Source organism: Mesoplodon mirus, assembly GCF_964341445.2.
Source record: "Mesoplodon mirus genome assembly, chromosome: 12".
In the NCBI taxonomy this organism is placed as follows: Eukaryota; Metazoa; Chordata; class Mammalia; order Artiodactyla; family Ziphiidae; genus Mesoplodon; species Mesoplodon mirus.
The window spans coordinates 78,198,396-78,219,699 of record NC_138988.1 but is presented as its reverse complement, the minus strand read 5'-3'; the positions used below and the strand labels follow the sequence as shown (position 1 = coordinate 78,219,699).

Sequence of the window (21,304 nt, the reverse complement as noted above, 5' to 3'; positions counted from 1 at the left end):
TTTGGGATCTTAAGATTTCTTCAGAGAAAGTCTGTTTTAGTTTCTTCATTAAAAGAGAATGAATTCTTACTTGCTTTCTAAGAAAACTAGGAATGAAAGGTTTTCAGAATATGTACAAGGTGGGATTCTCAATGGTCTCTCACAAAACATGATCTTTGAAGCAATCAGCATTCTGAGAGGAAAGAGAATTCACCCACCAGAGTTCACATGAAGAGACTTTAATGAAGGGATACTTACAGAGGTAAAACCAGGAATTAAAAAAAAAAAAAAGGTGTAAGGCACCCAGAGACCAGCTACATTTAGAAGCCCTTACTACCCTGAGGATTAATGTGGAAAGGAGAGGAAATAGTGCACCCATAGTGTTGGAGGAGGGATCACTGAGCAGGAACTACAGTATTGGAAGTATGTAACTATCACCAAAGGTGTGCTGAGAGTGAAATGAAGGTGCAGTGGGTAGCAGGAAAAATATATCTCAGCTTCTTTCTTCTCTCACCCTCTCATCTCCTGCAGATGCTTCTCATTGGCCAAACCCAACCAGAGGTAACTGGCAAGCAGCTTGGGTACCAGGAGTCTAAGGAGCTTATACAGATTTCCTAGGGCTGCTGTAACAAATTGCCTCATTCTAACCTCTGACTTTGTCTTCACATGACCTTCTTTTCTTCTCCATTTACCTTCTCCTCTTCTGTCTCTTATAAGGATACTTGGATTTAGGGCCCATTTAGGTAATCCAGGTTGATTTTTCTCTCAAGATCCTTAATTACATCTACAAAGATGCTTTCTCCAAATAAGGTTTTCTCCAAATAAGGGCCACCATTCAACTAACTGCAGGGTTCATCATTTCAGAGAACAGAACCAGGCAAAGAAGGGCGGAGAGAAAAAGCCACTTCTCTCCATGGAGAGAAGCCACAAATGACAATTCCAAGTTTATGGGAGAGAGAATCAAAATGTTGAGCTAAAAAGAAAGATGTCTTTAACAACACTCCCATGGCGTATTTGATGCTCAGCATTTGAGAGGGTCTTCTGAGACTACCTCACCCTTGCTGGTGAGATACCACCCACCCAAAAGCCTTTACAGGCTTGAGCTTTAAAATAAGATAAAACAATTAATAAATATCTCTGGCAGCCTGCTGAGTCGACCTTAGTGAGAGGTGGGGGCAGTTCTCACCGTCACGACTGCTAAATGTTTAGTAAGTCTCGCAGTTGTGAGGACCCATCCCCTGCTAATTCCCTCCATGAGAAGGTGGATCACAGTCCTCCACAGCCTGCGATGCTGCATTTTTCTCTTCTATTTTCTTCTTCCCTGTACCCACTGAACCAGTTTCCAGGGAGATGTTCTCTTTTTCTCTCTTATGATTGAAAACATCTGGTTGGCTTGATCCCATGCCTTGTCAATTACAGCACGTCCTCTCCACGGTCAACGTCATCCTCGGCAAACCCGTTTTGAATACCTGGATGATGTCACGACAGCAAAAGACCAATCAGAGCTCACAGTTACTGGATTCAGTGGAAAGATTTTCCCGAGCCTTGCGGTCAGAAGATAGCACCATCTCTCAACCTAATGTTCAGATGAAGAGCATGGTCATAAAATCTGGCCACCCCAAATCCTACACACAGAGCTTTGTTTTCTTAGACTCTGACCTCTGGGGCAATGTGACCATTAATGAATGCCAGCTGGAACACCTGCAACCAGATTCATTTATCGTCACCGTGGCTTTCCCAACTCTCAAAACCGTCCTCGCCCAGGATGTTCCAGGAAAGACTTTTGCAAACAGTTTAGTAATGACAACCACTGTCAGCCACAATATAACCACGCCATTCAGGATTTCGATGACTTTCAAAAACAACAACCCTTTGGGCGGGGTACCGAGGTGTGTCTTCTGGAACTTCAACCTCGCCAACCACACAGGGGGGTGGGACAGCAGTGGATGTTATGTTAAAGAAGTCACCGAGGACAGTGTGTCCTGCAGCTGTGACCACCTCACATCATTCTCCATCCTCATGTCCCCTGATTCCCCAGACCCTGATTCTCTCCTGAAAATACTACTGGATATCATTTCCTACATCGGGCTGTGCTTTTCCATCTTGAGCTTGACAGCCTGCCTCGCTGTGGAAGCCGTGGTGTGGAAATCGGTCACCAAGAACCGGACTTCCTCCATGCGCCACATCTGCATCGTGAACATTGCCGCCTCCCTTCTGGTCGCCGACGTCTGGTTCATCGTGGCCGCCGCCATCCACAACTACCGCTACCCACTCAACCAGGCGGCCTGTGTGGCTTCCACCTTCTTTGTCCACTTCTCCTACCTCAGCGTCTTCTTCTGGATGCTGACTCTGGGCCTCATGCTCTTCTACCGCTTGGTTTTCATCCTGCATGACACGAGCAAGTCCATTCAGAAGGCTATTGCGTTTTCTCTCGGCTACGGTTGCCCTCTGGTCATCTCCGTCATCACGGTGGGGGCCACCCAGCCCCGGGAGGTCTACACAAGGAAAAATGCCTGTTGGCTCAACTGGGAGGATACCAAGGCCCTGCTGGCCTTCGTTATCCCAGCACTGCTCATTGTGGTGGTCAACGTGACCATCACAGTCGTGGTCATCACCAAGATCCTGAGACCTTCCATCGGGGACAAGCCAAGCAAGCAGGAAAAAAGCAGCCTGTTCCAGATCACCAAGAGCATTGGGGTCCTCACACCGCTCTTGGGGCTCACCTGGGGTTTTGGTCTCGCCACCGTGTTCCAGGGGAGCAATGCTGTGTTCCATATCGTATTTACCCTCCTCAATGCCTTCCAGGTACGTTCTGCAGGGCAGCGCTCTCAGGAAGGATCTATAATGATAGAAACACAAACAGGGGTAGGAACGGGGAAGGACTTTTGTTCATAGGAGGCCCTAGCCCTAAAGAACGGTAATGACAAGAACTCAATGAAATAGAAAGGGCACATTCCTCTGTGCCCATGGAACCGTATGGCTCTTATCACCTGCATTATAATTTAGTTGCATATGCACCTCTCTTCTAAATGCCCTGATAATACAAATAGGAGGAAAGTCCCTTCCCTACACTGGATTTTGCTATTTATCTAACATTATCTTGATGCCGTTTATTATCTCCTAAATGAAAATACCACCATTAAACCAAACAATCTCTCCAGTTAATTTCCACAAGCATTAAATGAGTTCTGCCTTGGTGAGGTCAGGGGCCGCATCTGTCTTATTTATCAGTACATTCCTAGTGCCTGCAAAAACCTTGGCACAGACTAGGTGCTCACTAACCATTTGGCAAATGAAATGAAGGCTCTGTACCGCATAGTGGGTTCTCAGGAAACATTTTTCTGAAGGATGAAAGAACGAATGCTCTATATAAGGTAGACATTTTGCTCCATTATGTGAAAACAAAAAAGACATGCTCTTTGCTCTCCAGCAGCCCGTAACTATAATACAAGCCATGTTGTTAGGTGAGCTTTAGCAGAGGTACAGACAACAAGCCTTTGGAGCACAAGGAAGGGGATACTTAATTCTGCTTCAACCAGTAGATCAGTGGTAGGCCTAGGTCCCCATGAGCTGGTGAGGACCCAGGGCATCTGGAGGTGATGCCGAGACATTGCCCTAGATGCTAATGCCAAGACCATGCAAATCCTAACTTCTGCTACTGGGTCCATGGCTCCAAACTCTAAGGCTCATGTCTAATTATGTTTATAATATGCCTTGACTAGAAGGGACTGATTATTCCACCTCATGTCCTATGTTCTCATCACAATTACATGAGGGCTACTGTAGACATAAGAGGTATGTTTAATAACATAGCCAGCACGATCTCCAGCGCACAATTGGGTGGAAATAGGGAAATTGAAAATACCCTTATGACATTATAACATCAAAGTTCCCTTGGTGTGGACCTACTACATCATTGTCATCTACTGGACCATAAATGCAGATGTGGAAAGAGGTAGTACAAGTTCTATGGCAGGCGAACAATACTTCCTATTTTGCTAGACTAGAATATGATTAATATAATTAATACGATTAAAATGCACTTCTTCCCAATTCTTTTTTCAGGGATTATTCATTTTACTCTTTGGATGCCTCTGGGATCAGAAGGTAAGAACAGTGACAGTCATGATCCTAGAAAAGTCTAAATTGCAGTGACATGTTGAGTTGACAATGGCTTCTTTTAAATGATGCAGGTACAGGAAGCCTTGCTGAATAAGTTTTCACTGTCAAGATGGTCTTCACAGCACTCAAAGGTAAATACTTCCTTTGTAGAGACTTTCACAAACCCCTCTCTCTCCACTACCAATGATAACATAGATTATTCCACTGTGTTTTCTTCTTACCTGATTCTGCCTATTAAACATAGTCATGGAACAGAACTAGCATTAAGATGCTGTCCCCACATCTTTTAATAGAGGTTACAAACAGCACAGATAATATCAACTGGAGGCTAAAACCAAATTTCAATGAGAAGCACTCTTCTGGGGAAACTCAAGGCCGTAAAGAACAAAATTTGAAGAATAATGATGAATAGAATTTTCTGTGGTTCATCTTGGAAAATAACTATTGCACTTAGATATATTTGTTTTCATATGTCAGAAGATAATAAGCCCTATCAAACAGTAAAAAATGTATTTGGAAGCTATTTCCCTAATACCCGTGGTGATGTTATAGTGTTTCAAAAGGTGGCTCCCCTGCTTAATTTGTCTGAAATAGAAATTCATGCTCATCCAGGCTCTCTCCTTAAAGTGAGATGAAAGATGCAATCAGTGACCACTAGCAGGCAGCAAACAAATCATCCTACAGATCAAAACGGGGCCTTGGTCTAACACGTTTGCTTTGTAATTCTTTTTTTTTCTTTTCTAGTCAACATCCCTAGGTTCATCTACTCCTGTATTTTCTATGAGTTCTCCAATATCAAGAAGATTTAACAATTTGTTTGGTAAAACAGGTACGTGCTGACCTCTAGATGTTTCCTGGGTTGACCTATAGGTCAACCTATAATAAGGCCCATAATGGCCTTATTTGGGGCAGAGGTTAAATACTTGCTTATATTTTCCCAAACAACCAAGGGGTTGGTACAGAGGGCAGTTGCCTTCAACCTGTGGAGAGCTCTCCATAAAAACTGTATCCACCAAAAAACTGGGAACTGTAAATTGCTGGCCTGGTCAAACACGGAGTTCTCTTCTATTCCTGTTATATAAGAATAGGTAGGTCATGTTTATGGGTTACAGGGCAGCGAAGAATATATTTAGAGAATCCTACCATAGGATCCCATGCTGTGAGTTTCAGTTCCCTTTTTTTCCCCCTTTTTTTTTTTTAGAGTGTGCTTCTTTTGCACATCGACATTTATAAAACTGTGCATACATATGAGGGATCACCCAAGTTAGCTGTTCTGTTAGGGGCATGGCACAGTGAACATTTCCTCCTTGTAGACATAAGATAAAAAATGTTAATGACTTTGGGCAGTGGGTCTCAGCTATTCTGGCAAACTGAAACTCCTGTCCCACGTCACCACCACCTCCTCCCCTTAGGAAAATAGGCACCAGACTTCCTTTCAGCTCCTCAAAACTGAACAAATCTCACAAATGAAGAAATGTATCAAATGTATCAAAAGCCTTCCTGACTAAGGCTTTTCATATAAAGCAAATTTTGAGAATGCCTATTAATTATTGAAACTCCGGAGAACTTGGTGTTTTGAGCTTCATTTTGATTCATTACTCATGAAACTGGAGGACCTTCACTTTTGATTGGACCTGTTGTGAAATGATCAAATCTCCAGGGTATGTTAGAACTATTCCCTTTGGCCAGCACTGTCCCTGGATCATGTTTACTATTTGCATTAAAGCAAGAACAGTGAAAACTCTATGAAACGATTCCACAGAATCAGAATTATGCAATATGTAAGGTCAATAAAATGTGTTCATTGTTTCTGAACCAGTCAGATCAAGGGTTGGGGTCCTGTTCCCGAGGTCCCGGTGCCTGAGAGCCCCGGCCATTGCCACTCAGCTTTTCAGGGTCATTAATGCAGATCCAGGTTGGCCTATTTGAGGGTTCCATAATCACTGTAACTTTGGTTTGTGTTGTCAGCAGCGACAAAGGGCCCCCCAGGCAATGATGGAAACCCTGTTAGCCGTGGCAGTCCACCCATCTGATGGTAGGGTGGGCACTGTATCGCTTCCCCTGCCCAACACACAGCCCCTACTGTCCCTGTGTTCAGTCCCCACCCCCCTGCTGACACTAGCCTGTGCAGTAGCTCGCGGGCCACCTGCCCTGCTACACTCATCCTCAGCACTTTTGTTGGCATTCTCTGACTCCTGCTGCTTTTTCGGTCCTGCCTTTTCTTCTCCTGTAATTTCCTCTTTTCTTTCCTTTTCTCCCTTTCCCCAGCTCAGCCCCCAGGCCCCTCCCAAGAGCTTCCCAAAGTCACACCAACCCAAAGGGACCAGGGATATTCCCTCCCACGGATGCCCCCAGGCCAATGCATGTGGTGGCATGCAGAGGGCTGCCCCTGCCGCGACCTCCCTGTCTTTTGTAGAAATCTGGCTGCTGGTATGATGTGAAATAGTTAGTGCTTGTCTTGTCGGCTGCCACGCGTGCTTGAGAACAGCTTTGTTTGTTCTCCAGGACTTCTGGGTCTGGGGAGGAGGGCAGGCATGTGTTCCTATCCAGGCATGGCCTGAGCTTACCTGGCTCCTGGAGTAGAGCGCCCCCTGGTCCACTAGCAGAGGTTCACACCCCAGTGATCATGAAGACTTGGCCTTGAGCTGAGCTGCTGTTCTGTTTTTCAGGAACATACAATGTTTCCACCCCGGAAATAACCAGCTCATCCCTGGAAAACACATCCAGTGCTTATTCGTTGCTCAACTAAGAACAGGAAAATCCAGCCCATGGAACCTCTTGGGGAACAGTGGACGTTCTCTGAAAAAGAGATCCTTTCCAAGCCATGGATAAAATGTTTTCTCCACAGGCTTCAGGGAGCAGATGCTGAAGAGACTTTTTCATTAGGGAAGGGACTTTCTTTTGTAAATACAGACTAAAAGGAATTGTTACATTTATGTTGCAGCCCTACCCCCACCCCTTGTGTGATACTGAGTGTGTATAGTATTTAAGTGAAACTCAAGCCAACTTCTCTGTCTATATTGTACAATAGAATTTCAGAGACATTTTTACTTTTCACACCCTGGGCCCAAAGATAAGCTTTGATTAAAATAATAAGTAAAAGGCTAGGACCTAGGAAATACTTCAGTGAATTCTAGGAAGGAAGGAAGGAAGAAAGAAGGGAGGGATGGAGGAAACTAGAAGGAAAAGAAAAAAATAGAGAAGAACAACATAAGGACCACATTTTAAGATTTCCATGTTAATAGCCTAATACAATCGCTTCTCAGGTGCTGCAACACTGAAAATTCAAAAATGACTCCAAAATGGAAATTGAAATTTAGCCGTGGAGAAACTTCAATATCTTCCTGGTATTTCCTTAGTTAAGAGGGACCAAAAAAAACAAAAGCAATGAAAAAATTAAGGAGGAAATTATATCAAAGATGCTTTCAAGTGGATGATAATATTTACAAGAAATTCATGGAAGAAGACATGATCCTGATGCTAAACACATACATATATGCTACTGTATGTTAAGGTTGGAGCTAAGTGGAATGAATAGACAGAGAAAATGTGATGACCATGCCTTATTAGATCACAGTAGACCAACTGCTGATTACACTTTTATAGTTTAGCAGAAAAGCCTTATGTTTTGCTTTGTTCCACTTTTTGAAAGCAAAAAATATATATTTTTATATCCATTCATTTCCAGATGTGATATATTGCACTGAAATACAGAACCCCCCTCAACTGTCATATATTTAACAGCTTTAACCAGGTACTTTTGTGTGCATGATAGAATAGATTTTAATGACCTTACAGCGTTGTATATTATTATTGTTGTGCTTACTGTGGATTTAGGGGCCCTGGGTGTGTTGTATAGCTCTCTATGTATTAATTCTTTCAGTTCCTAAGTTCCTAGACCAATATACATTAAGAGTTTTCTACTGTCTAATTTGTGTTTATTCCAACCACCTGGAAATCTTCTAGAAAGAAATTTTACAACCGTCTAGTCTGTGCTCCTGATGACACTTTACCTTGATGAACAGATGGTGAAGATTGTTTGTGAATTATGTGCATGTGTGTATTTGGCTTGTGTGTGTGCATTTCATAAAAATACAAAGATTAAAATAGCATCCTTATCAAAGTTAACCATGTAATGCCTTGGAGCAACTAAGCCCGCATGCCACAACTACTGAGCCCGCGTGCCACAACTACTGAAGCCCATGTTCCTAGAGCCCATGCTCCACAACAAGAGGAGCCACCGCAGTGAGAAGCCCGTGCACCGCAACGAAGAGTAGCCCCCGCTCGCCACAACTAGAGAAAGCCCGTACACAGCGACAAAGACCCAATGCAGCCAAAATAAATTAATTAATTTAAAAAAATGTGAACCACGTACTGTAGCCACAACAACCATACATTCCAAATCAAAGTCGGATCCCAGGGAGACAGTGAAACAGAATAATAATGTGGGGCTTCTCTGAAAATGTGGGTTGTGTGGTCTTCATAAGGACAAATTTAAACGGGTCCAACCACCAGGAAGAAAGGCCAAAAGAGTCCGAGATTCAGCAACCATTTATTTATTGAGGTTCGAAAGAGTATTCTGCAAATGTTTTAACTCTTTAAAACCTCTCCCGTTTATTTTAAATTTTAAATTCTATTATCATCTCTCTTTTCTTTATGGAGAGGGGGAGGTGAGGCAGAGGTCCTAATGTTTCAAGGAAATGAACTCTTTTTTCATACCTATTCACAAACGACGCAGACATCTACGCCCACATTTGCCTGCAAATTGTCACGTCATTATCCCAGCTGAATAGTTCATTATTTAAAGTCCCTAAAGGAAATGATTGTCAGGCTTAACATTTTTCAGGGAATGATCAACTTTGGGCAGAGTTTGGTACTTGGAAGACAGACCCAGAGGTTAGGTTGGAGGATGAACTGAATTAGATTTAGCTGTTAGGGCAAGAACAGCGTTGCTGCTGTGGTCTCTGGGGTTCTATCAGCGGGGACTGAGGCAGGGTTAGACAGTATGTTAGCACGGCCACCTTGATGTGATCGGCCAAGGAAAGCACAGCACACTGGAGGCTGTGGGTCTCATGTTCAAAACCACAAAGTGACAAGAAACACTGACCTTCCACCCACTTCTGTAGGGATCCTTTGGGAATCATTGTGTTTGACTTTGTGGAGGGGACCTCTGTAATGACAGGAACCTTCAGCAGGGCTCCCCAGGATGTGGATCTGGCTCTCTTCCCAAGTTCATTAACATGGGGGGTGGGCACGTTCACTTACCCGCAACACACACACACACACGTGTGCATGTACCTCCCACCTTTCAAGTCACAGCGCCGGATCCAAATCCCAGGAAAGCTATACAAACAAAACATTGGAGAAATACAATAAATGCTGGTTTTCTGCTCAACTGCAAGACACATAGTTCAGCCACTGCTCTTTGCCAAGAAGATCCTAAAATAAGCAACAGAATTCAAAATTGTAAAAAAGAGTGGTCCGTGAATCTGTAAATTCCATGAAAGCAGGAGCTTTGCTTGGCCCCAAGGTCACCAGTTCTCAATCAGCAAGGATTCCAAGGCTTTTCACAGCAGATTTCCGAGGGAAGGGAGAACATGGGCTCTGGTTTTCATACAAAGTGAGATATGGGGTCAACTTCACTTGGAAAGAGGGCAATACTTCCCCACGTCCCTGAAATCTCTCAGTGTATAAAGTCGGTTCCATGGACCAAAACCTTCTTGCATTAAGGGATGTTCTATTAAGTCAGTTTCTTGCAAAGGGATCTGTGCTAATGCTTCAGAGGTTGTGAGGTTGGAGCATTCACCAATGAGCAATGAATATACACTACAGAAATATTCTAAGCCCAGTATAATATTCTAAGTCCAGTGTAACACATCATCTCTTGAATGAGTCATGTATCTGCCATCCTCCTCCCCGTTCCTTACTGTTTACTTGGAGAAAGAGGTAAATACAGGTCCATGGGGATTTCAGGATGTAGGTTGCTAAGGCCAGAAATTAAGAAACACTGTGGGAAGTCATAGCCCTTTGTGGTTTATCTAGGGACCTTCAGAGAGGTTGGAAGACTGAAAAAAAAAGTTGCATGGAGATGAGAAAGATTATAGCAACCAGCAAGAACAGAGGTGGGGGAAGGAGTTATTCTGAGACAAGTGGAACAGAAAGTCACAACCATGTGAGAAGACAAAAGGAAACAAGTGTGGTCATAGAAATGCCATGTAGGTGGAATGCATTTTATCTGTGGCAGATGAAGGTGATGTCAAATGGGCTCTGCATCCCTAAGAGAAAGTCAATAACCCAGGCCAACAGAACTCTGATTCCCTGAGTGTCCAAAATAAAGGAGGGGCTTTCAGTGGATCTGTCTCTCTCACGTATTTTTTGAACGTCAGTGAAAATAGTGTCTCATCATTTCAAAGATGTTAGCTTTGAAATGAGATGCTACAGGTTTCTAAATTATGACTTGGGATTTTCAGCCATGTCTTAATAGCATGCCAGCATACAGCTCTGTGTCTTTTCTGTGCTTATAACAATAAAAATCTAACAAGATCGAGTGAAGTTTTCTTTATATAAATTGTCTGTGCTCTTGGAATAGGCTACTGCTGTTGTTTCAGGCTTCCCCACGTCCACCAGAATTTAATTCCATCTTCTCCAGTGAGTGGTCACATCTATTCTCCAGGTATGGGGGCGAGGGTGAGGGGTGTCAGAAGTTCACAGCTGAGCTCAGTTGGCTACAGAACTGATGTCTTTCCTCACACCATCCACACTCCCACTCAGCATGTGGAGTCCAGAAGCTTAAGAGGCTTTAAACAGGGGACCTGGAAGTAATGCTTTCAGGACCTGACTGTCTGGGAAACAAATAAACAAATGTCTGTTCTGACATTTGGATGTGGCTTGGTTGGAATTTTCATGGACAGCCAAAAACAGAGCCCCATGGGTTCTGTTAGCAACAGATATTTCTGCAACACAGTCCTGTATTTCCTGTATTAGTTTTCTACTGCTTTGTAACATATTACTGCAAACGTAGAAGCTGAAAACCATACCTATTTGTTATCACGCAGTTTCTGGGCATGGCTTAACCGGGTCCTCTGCTCAGGGGCTCATCAGGCTGAACTCAAGTTGTTGGCCAGGACTGCGGTCTCATCTGAAAGCTGGGGTCCTCCTCCGAGCTCAGTGATTGCTTGGCAGAATTTTATTCTTTGTAGTTAATAGGACTGAGGTCCTTAGCTCCTGGAGGCAGCCTACCATCCCCTGCCATGTTGTCTTCTCCCAATAAGGCAGTTTGCTTCTTCAAAGTCAACAGAAGAGCTTCTATGCTGCTTTGAATCTCTGTGACTTCTTCAGTCTCTGATCTCCAGACCCTCTTTTAAAGGACTCACCTGATTAGGTCTGGCCCACCCATGATAATCTCCCTTGAGATGAACTCAAAGCCAGGTGATTAGGGACCTTAATTATATCCGCAGAATTCCTTCACCTTTGACCTGTGATGTACTCTACTCATTAGAGTGACATCTCATCAGAGTCACAGGTCCGGCTCACAGTGCATGGGAGAAGATGATACAAGCTATTTCTTCAGATTGTTTAAAAAAACAAAGTTAGGGATTTCCCTGGTGGCACAGCGGTTAAGAATCCGCCTGCCAATGCAGGCGACATGGGTTCGAGCCCTGGTCCGGGAAGGTCCCACATGCCATGGAGCAACTAAAGCTGTGCGCCACAACTATTGAGCCTGTGCTCTAGAGCCCGTGAGCCACAACTACTGAGCCCGTGTGCCACAACTACTGAAGCCCACGTGCCTAGAGTCCATGCTCCACACCAAGAGAAGCCACCGCAGTGAGAAGCCCGCGCACCGCAACAAAGAGTAACCCCCGCTAGCCACAACTAGGGAAAGCCCAAGCACAGCAACGAAGACCCAACACAGCCAAAAATAAATTAACTAATTTAAAAAAAGTTAAGGACCCAGCACTGCTCTGTGGAATCTGTATGAGGTCTAAGCTGCAGATACGTGACCTGCAAACTTTCCTTTGTCCATAAGGGTAATCACACTGAGAAGGGTCTCTCCGGCAGTGTCAGTGATAAGGCTTGTGTGCTGCAAATATGTCAATGTTATTCTGTCTGCTGAATATGCAAATGTGACAGAAGGCACCCTTCCCAAGGGGATGGCTTCCAGCTGTGTGGAAATTCAGGGAAAGTGCCCTGTGGGAAAGCTTGATTTGTCCAGATGAAAAGAGGCACACAACTCCGTAGCAGACAACCTTCCCCACGCGGTGTGCGTCTGGTGTGGCAGGTAGGGTGAGCCCAGGAGCTCTAATGTACTCAGTCTAATGTACGTTTGACATTTAGGCCAACAGGGCAGAGACCTGAACACACAGGTGCTGGCCTGTTCTCTAAGCTTTTGTTCATCTGACCTCCCACTCCTTAAAAACCAAGTCAAAATGCTCCTCCTATGCTGGGCACTTCTCATCCTTAAAGTTCCCCCCACCCCCAATGAAGTGCTGCCACCTGCAGCCCGTGCCTGGAACTGGAAAAGTTTTCATACCTCAGGAGACGCATCCCTCTCTCATGGGGTTAACCTCCCAGCACATGCTTGCATGGGTCACAGGACTTTGTCTGGAATTTTTTGCTCTTTTGCCCTGATGTTTTTCTTTTCTTTTTGTGTGTGTGTGTGGATATTTTTACATTTATTTTTCGGCTGCACCATACGGCACGCAGGATCTTAGTTCCCTGACAAGGGATGGAACCCGTGCCCCCTGCATTGGAAACATGTTATGGTCCAGCCATAACCACTGGACCGCCAGGGAATTCCCTGCCCTGATGTTTTTCTTTGTATGATAATGTATACATCATTCAGAAAGGAAGATGTTTAGTTTTGTATTTTGAAGACCTTTCCCCCTGGCTTTATGAAGTCTATTCATATAAACAGGAAGAAAAGCATGCTTCCTATGAATACGTTATGTGAAAAGGAATGCAGCCGTCTTTGAACTATTCAGGAACGCTGGGAGCGCTGCACAGTATGGTAGAACGATAAGTCATGTGTACTTTACATTTTTTAGGAGCCACTTTACAAAAAGTAAGTTGATAAAATGAATTGCAGTAATACATTTGACTTAACCCAACAGATCTAAAATCTTAGCATTTTAAGATGTAGTTTATGTAAACTTCTTAATGAGATATTTTACATTCCTTTTTTTTTTTTCTTTTAATTCTAAGTGTTCACAATCTAGTGTGTGTTTTACTCCACAAGTGCCCAGCACATTTCCAGGGCTAAGGAGCCACATGTATCTAGAAGCTACTACACCGGGAAACACATATTTAAAGCATAAATCAGAGATAAATGCGTTCTGCTATTCTGCTTCCTTTCTCTATATGAACAGCAGGGTAGGAAAATGAATTTAAAACAGGCCTGTACCACATCATCCGGGATGGTCTTTGCAGAGATGCTTACACATTTGGGAGGTGGAAGGGGCATAAATTCGTAAGGCCCCAAATACTTCTCTTCCATATAACTCCTGCCCCTCCAAGCTGGCCTGAAAGCCACACTGTTATAAACTGTCCTTGGAGATTACTGACAAGCACGGGGTATCAGCCCCAGAAAGTTGCAGCCTCGCATCTTTCCCAGAAAGGAGGAAGGGCCGGGAGATCCGCATCAGCCTTCTTTCTTGGAGGACGAGCTTACTGTCTCATTGGTGTGGCATAGCAGAAAGAACACGGCTCCTAGAACAGAAAGACACCTTTCCTCACTCCCCTGGGCCCTTTACTAAAGTTCTCTGGTCCTTGGTTTGCTCATCTGAAAAATAGGGATCATTCTAATTACCTCTCAAGGCTGTTGTCAGGCCCCAAAACCATAGTTTATAGGAACACGTTTTGGAAACTAAGTATCATGCAAATAATAGATTATTTCCATTATCTCTTTGAAAGGCAGAGAGAGGCCGACCACAGGGGAGCTTTGGGGAGGGGACAGTTAGCTCTGATGACCCTAGTGGGAGTCCAGGGGCATTCTAGACCTGGGTGTCGAGGGTCATCAGGAGAGCCCCGAATTAGGATGGGTAGGGCACGCTTCATCCCGTACCCATGAGGGAGTGAGATGGCACTCAACAAATGGTTGACTTTGAAGATTTCCTTCAAGCTAATCCTATATGTGACAAGATGATTTTTGTTAAGAGGCCCAAAGCACACATGCAGGTTGGCAGTCTCTGGACAATGTTGCCCCAAGACATGCCTTTACATTGACATTCTGTGCTTCCCAAAAGGGTCCAGTGCCTCTTCTGGAGTCCCGGACGTGACTCAGCCCCTGGCACACACAGCCCAGTGGGCATATATTGGGCCTCCGTTGCCCAACAGTGTAGGGAGGACCATCAGAGGCCCAGGCCTGCTCTACGACCCCAGGTGCCTTCAGAACCCTCCTGCAGGTGGGGACCCCCTGGAGCTCAACTTCCAGCTGTGACTACTTCAGGGCCCTTCGAGCTCAGGTCCCAGAGGATGAAAGTCTGGGGAAGTGGGAGAGCCTGTGATGAGTGGGTCCCCATGGGAGGCCTGCTCTGAGCACTGTCTCCCCAGCATCAAATGGGCCCACGTGGCAGACTTCAGGTGCCCCTCCTTCCAGGAGCAGAAGCATTGCTCACAGGCTACCTGCCCCTCTGGAGGCTTATTGCAAACGATCCCTTATCTCTGCCGGTGTTAAGCAGTGGCCAAGAGGCGAGAATGGAATTGCCCCCTGGGCCAGACCTGTGACATAGCCCCCCACCCCAGTACCCCCATCCGTGGTACTGAAGGAGGTGACGATGAAGCCCCTGATTACTTCCCATTTACCAACCTCACCACCCCATCTTTCCTTATGTCCTGGTAGACAGATGTCTAAGTCTATCCTCTGGCACATTCTAGAGAGGAAACAATTTTCATGACCCTATTCTTCCTGAATATGGAGCAGACAGAAAAAGAAAGAAGAAAAGATGGGCACGATTACTAAAGCCCGCCCTGTGCCAGACCCCTGTTACTTGTCTCCAAATACTATTTTCCCATGTGGGCTGTGTGTGGTCTACATACAGTCATCTTGTCTATTTTTAGAATAATGCTCTAGACATCTATTCTTTCTGTTTCACCTGTAAACTTTGAGATGAAGAGTTGAAAGGTCATGAGTGTTCCCCCTGCAAGAATGGGCCAAGGATGGGGGTTACTCAACTCCGTTCCCACCCCAGGGTCTTTATTTTTTAATGCAGAGCCAAGTCCCAAAGGAAGTATGCTTGTGACTATTAGAAACTAAATAGAACAAACCCAGGAGTCCAGGAAAAAAAAAAAAAAAGGCTTTTTCTCAGCATGAAAAGAAACAGGAATTGATTGGGCAAGTCCTGGGCAGACTGCTGCACAGCCCACTTCCCAGGATCCAGGGATGACTCTGGGCCCCGCCTTCTTGGAAACTAATTTTAATGGGTACCATCCTGGGTCCTCCATCCTGCCAAGTAGCCCCAACCTCTAGCAGCGGTGGTAAGAGGCGTCTGATTTTGATTCACTGAGGAATTTCGTACATCCCTTTACTGCTTTTCTGGAACTGTGAGCGCTTCCCATGCCCAGAGGCGCTCTGTTCACAGCTGTCCTGGTCAGGGCAGTCCTGACGGGATGGCCAGCTGGGCTGATGAGTGACAGTTGGCCTCCAAGCTCCTGCTCCTCCCCAGCAACCCGCCAGCTTCTCCTGAGGCTTGATCACCACCTGGTGGTCATTAGAGGAAGCGCCTCCCTGAGCCCCTTGACAGAACCTCAAAGGTGTGCAGCTACTGTGGGCCCGTGGATGAGAGCCTGGAGGGCAGCGTGCAGAGGACAAGTAACTCGGGACTATGAACAGAATGACAGAAACCAGGCACGAAAGAATCACTCTCTGTCCCCACCTCCTAAGACTTCTATATTAATATTATGGGGCTTCCCTGGTGGCGCAGTGGTTGAGAGTCCGCCTGCCGATGCAGGGGACACGGGTTCGTGCCCCGGTCCGGGAAGACCCCACATGCCGCGGAGCGGCTGGGCCCGTGAGCCATGGCCGCTGAGCCTGCGCGTCCGGAGCCTGTGCTCCGCAACGGGAGAGGCCACAACAGTGAGAGGCCCACGTACCGCAACAACAACAAAAATTATGATCCTTGCAGGAGGAAAACAAATGATGTAGAAAGAGATGTCAAGGTATGGGGAGAGCCAGCATTCCAGGCACATAGTTCCAGTAGGTGTGATGGGTTTTACTGGCAGGTGTACATTTCTGCGAGATACTAGCCCTGATAGCTCCCTCCTTCTGTTTTTTCTCCTTCCTCATGGACAGAATCTTACTTATAGACCTAAAGGCAAAGCTAGAAGCAGCCCCAGAAATCACCCAGTCCCCCCATTCCAGACAGGAGTGTGGAAGGTAGTTTGAGAAATAAACATGGGTGTCTTCCATGTTTCACAGGACCTTCACACATGCCCATCAATGCACCTTCAAGAGGATGAGTCAGAATGGTCTTATTCCCTGTTCTCATTCACCCACAGTAGGCAGAAACCTACTGGCGGGCTGGGCTTTCATTTTCAATCTGTGGTGAATCCACAGCTGTCCTAGGGCTAAGTGACACACCAGCCAGCAGCTGGTAAGTTTCTAGTCTAGTCTCCAGACACACGATGAAGAGGAGACTGCTGGCTCTGCCAGCTGAAGTGTGATCCAAGAAGATTCAGGAGAAGTAAACAGTACCACTGCCAAAAGGGCTGGCCCTTAGGGCAGAGGGACAAGCTGACCTGGCCTTGCATAAGAGGCATATGACTTCTGACTGCGGGAGAGTGTCATATGCCTGGGATATTACTCATACCCTCAGGATAGCTCTCAGCCCTTCTCCCTTACATGGGACACCCCTCTAACAGAAAACAAAATCACAAGGAGAGATGAGGCTTAACATGTGCCAGGCTCCAGGAGAGGGACACAGCAAATGACATGAAATTTACCCTCCACTGAAAATGGCTGTTAACTATCTATGTTAACTAACATTTATTGAGTTCTTACCATGTGTTCGGTGCTGTCCTAGAATCTCATTCAAGCTTGACAACAACCCCTTCTAGGGTTGAGTAAATATTCTTTTTCTCTTTATTTTGCAGATGAATAAACTAAGCACAGAGAGGTTAATCACTTGCCCAGGGCCACACAGTTCAAGAATGGTAGAGTCGGGCTTCCCTGGTGGCGCAGTGGTTGAGAGTCCGCCTGTCGATGCAGGGGGCGCGGGTTCGTGCCCCGGTCTGGGAGGATCCCACGTGCCGCGGAGCGGCTGGGCCCGTGAGCCATGGCCACTGAGCCTGCGTGTCCGGAGCCTGTGCTCCGCAACAGGAGAGGCCACAGCAGTGAGAGGCCCGCGTACCGGAAAAAAAAAAAAAAAAAAAAAAAGAATGGTAGAGTCAGGTGTTGAATGCAGAATATCTGACCTAGAATGTGTGCACGTCACCACCACACTGCTGCTTCCCTGTGATACACGCAGACTCCCATGGCAGGGAGAGCTCTGAGCACAGAAAATGAGAGAGGGACAACGTGGTGACAGAAAGGATGGAGACGTTAAGGCATCTCCAGCCTTAATCCTGCTTAATAATTTCATCTCACGGCAGCCCAGAGCATAATGACCAGTGTTCTGGGCAAACATGGAACTACTTCCTTTCCTGGTCTCTGATGGAGCATGAAAGGATGCCAGCTATGTTGCTTTATTGAAAGTAGAGTTGCTCCACCATGGGAAATAGCTACATTGACCCTGGATGAAGCCATGAAATGGAGCTTTTGACTTTGCCACATCTTGCCGTCAGTAACCCAACTCCTAAGTGTTCATGGCCCACCGTCTGCCCTTACCTGTCTGGGGAATCTATCAAAGCATCTCCATACCATCCAGACATTTTTAGCCTGTGTCCCAGTGTTCTCAGGACGACATTAGCTGGCAGATATTTTAGGGCAATAATTAATTTTAATTCATCCACAAATAACTTACCTAAATTTCATAAAGACCTCTCAGACACACAAACACAAAGTTATGTTAGCAATTTGGGGGCAGTTATGCCTTCTGGCTCTCTTCAAATTACATGCCATAGGACATGGCTAATAATTTGCAGTTCTACTTTGTTTCTTATATTTATCTCTTTCAGATTTCATAATAACTCTCAAATAAGAAGCCAATGCTTGGAAATGATAAAAGATTTATCTAAAGACACAGAGAACTAGAACCAATTTAAGAAAAAAGAAAGTAGATCCCCCATTAGCCAACTGGTCGACTCCCCAAAGGGAGCAGCTTGACCACACCTGCCATTTTAATCTTTACTCTTCATGCAAAAGAGTTTCCATGGGGTTCCACTGACCAGTGGTAGTATTTTTATTCTTGCCACAGACAGAGCAAGCATTCTCAGAATGCTGGATGCCATTTAGACACATAGGAGGAAAATACGATTTCCTAGGGATGAAGTGTATTCCCGAGGCTGTGTCTGAACACACGTGGACCAACTGACATTGGTCCTAATCAACTTGGCTACATCGTGATTTCCCACGTGATGGGCAGACTGAAGCAGCAACTGATTTGCTACTTGGATTATTTGAATGCTCGGCTTCAGTTTGCAGCATGAACACATTGTGTTGTTCGTCAGTGTTGACTGACAGCCGATTTGGTTGTGTAAGTGATGGGGAAGAGCTTGCGTTCTGGAGCCAGACCCTGTGCTTTCCAATGGTCAGCCCAGCATGTCTTAGCTTTGCGACCTTGGGTAAAGTCTCTTGTGACTCTATTTCCACAACACAAAAGGGGATAATAACTGGACAGGTCTAACAGATGGTTGTGAAGAGTTGCTTCTTATAAAGCCCCCAGCAGAATATCTGGCACACAGTGACTGTTGAATGAATTTAGCCATGATTATTTTGTATCAAACTGTATGTATATGTTTAGAAATTATACACACACAGGAGAGAGAACCCAGATTTAGGTACAGTCTCTATTCAAGATCAAAATACATACACCCTCTACATTTTTGCATTTAATTCATCATTAGGAGTTTTTGAAAGTAACCCTGAAGATACATGACATCCACAATCATCCTTTTGCCAAGGTTTGACTTTAAAATCATGCCCATTATGAAGCCATAAAGGAAGAATAAGTCACTGAGCAAAATAAGGGAGGCTGATTGACTCACCAGCATATGCATCTCAATTCAAGTTTATAATCTTATGTAATATAAGATTTTATTTAATCCTTAGACTCATCCCAGTTACTTCCTCTCTTTACAGATGAGCCAATTATGTGCTGCAGCAGTTGAGTCACTTAAAGATCTCTCTGTTACAAATAATGAAATCACAACTCAAACTAGTTGAAGCAGGCATGGACATTTATTAGCTCCTGTAACTGGAGAAGATACTGGATTGGTACACCTTCAGGCTCAGCTGGATTCAGGGGCTCAAACAATGCTCTCAGAGTTCTTTTTCTCCCTTTGTCTCCCTCTGTGTGTTTATTTCATTCCAAGACAGATCTTCAAGGAAAAAAATCTATGGGGTCTATGAACCAGAGTCTCAGATCTAAAAGGAAGAGAAACTCTTTTCTTCCCCAACAGTACACGTGTCTACAGCAGAACAAGGAAGTGTGATTGACTTAGCCTGAGTCATGTGCCTACCCCATAGAAGCCATCTTAACAGTGAGGACTACGTTTTCTGTGAGCAACACAGATTCAAAATAATGGCCACTTAAAATTCAAGTGTATTTCTCTAGCCAAAAAAGCATGTAGGTAAGCAGTCCAAGACTGGTATGGCAGGCTCGGATCCACGTAGTTCTCAGGGATTCAGTACTTCCTGTCTTTTTTTCTGCCCTTCCCAGGGTACCACATAGCCCCACATGGCAGGATAAAGAATAGGGTGGGGGAAGCATGAGACATTTTCAGACTTTCAAATTACTCTGATTCAGCCCCACTACATAAGACCAAGGAATCCAAGTAACCGCATACAGAGAGGGCTTCCCAGTTTTTCACATTGCTTAGCTAAATCCCAAATCCCACACTGCCTAAGGATGTTGAAATGCTTATTTCTCTATCCACCTCCCCATGACAGATGCCTACTCATCCATCAACTCCTCAAAAGAATAAAGTATCTGCTAATCCTCCTGGTATGATGGAGAACTTCAGGCTCAGAGAAAAGCTAAATACACTGCTTGATCTAAGATGAGCCAGATTCCTAATCAATCATGCAATCAACAGGTGACCATACATCATACATACATTGATGACCATACATCATCAATGGAGATGAATCAAGATGGTGGGTATGGTGCTGGTGCTGAGAAATATCAAAATGCTTTACCCTCAGCCTGATACCTCCTTGTCATTGTTTTAGCAGTTTTCATTTCTAATACTAGATCAAAATTCTAAGTTACCCTTGAAAGTTTGGCTTCTGCTTCCTTCAGAGAGAACTCAGGTGTACAGGAAATGTTGTCCTCTGTTTAGGATGGGGCTTCTCCTCTGAGCTGGACCAGATCTAAGCCAGGCATGGCCCAGAGCACATTTCCTTCTAATAAAAGAAAAACAATAGCAGCAACCACAGTGCCTGGAGCTCCCTTCTAAGGAGAGACACAGGGGTGGGGAGGGAACACTTTCTCCAAGTCCAGCCTTAAGGTCACTTGTGGATTTGCAGGGCTGTGAAGCATGTAGAGAAGCAAAGCTGGAGGTTATTTCCAATTTGGTTTTTGGAGATGAAGACTGGCTGGGTGGCCGGGTAGCTTCTCATCTACTCTGAAAATTAAACAGCACACTTTGCATATACTTTTAACTCCACCTTCTTATCCATAACCCATTTTATTACTCTGTAACCCTGTAGATGTTAAAGTGGGCTGGGAGGAGGTAGTCAACTATCACTTTCATTTGACAGATTAGGAAACAAAGACCAAGAGCATGTGTGATTTTATGATAATTGCAGAGCTGGTTAGATGGCCCATCCAAGCCTGCAGCCAGGGAGCCTGATGTCCAGACCTCTTTTCTATCCACTAAAGCAGCAGTTCTCAGCATCAGCATCACCTGGGAACCTGCTAGAAGTGCAAATTCTTAGACCCTACCCCAGATCTACTGAATCAGAAATTCTAGGGTGGTGCCTACGATCTGTGTTTTAACCAGCCTTCAAGGGGATACTGATGCACCTCAGGCTGGAGAGTCAGTGCTGGGACTGGAGGTTGCACGTGCTCCAAACTCTTCTCACACCTTTGCATTAAAGGGACTCTTC

The 21,304-nt window shown here is 45.1% G+C and overlaps 1 protein-coding gene across 7 annotated transcripts in view; it reads left to right on the top strand.

Moving 5' to 3' along the window:
- Nucleotides 1-8,021, top strand: part of ADGRF5 (adhesion G protein-coupled receptor F5) — a 111,682-nt gene extending 103,661 nt beyond the window's left edge. For 6 of the 7 annotated variants that reach the window (XM_082638017.1, XM_082638021.1, XM_082638020.1 and 3 more), the window contains 5 exons: nt 1,399-2,784; nt 4,045-4,086; nt 4,173-4,232; nt 4,846-4,930; nt 6,771-8,021. In XM_082638017.1, coding sequence (XP_082494143.1) covers nt 1,399-2,784; nt 4,045-4,086; nt 4,173-4,232; nt 4,846-4,930; nt 6,771-6,850 — 1,653 coding nt within the window. In that variant the 3' untranslated portion in view covers nt 6,851-8,021. Of the gene's footprint in view, nt 1-1,398; nt 2,785-4,044; nt 4,087-4,172; nt 4,233-4,845; nt 4,931-6,069; nt 6,137-6,770 lie in introns of all 7 variants that reach the window. The other variant, XM_082638019.1, reaches the window with a different exon arrangement.
- The last annotated feature ends 13,283 nt before the right edge of the window (nt 8,022-21,304 follow it).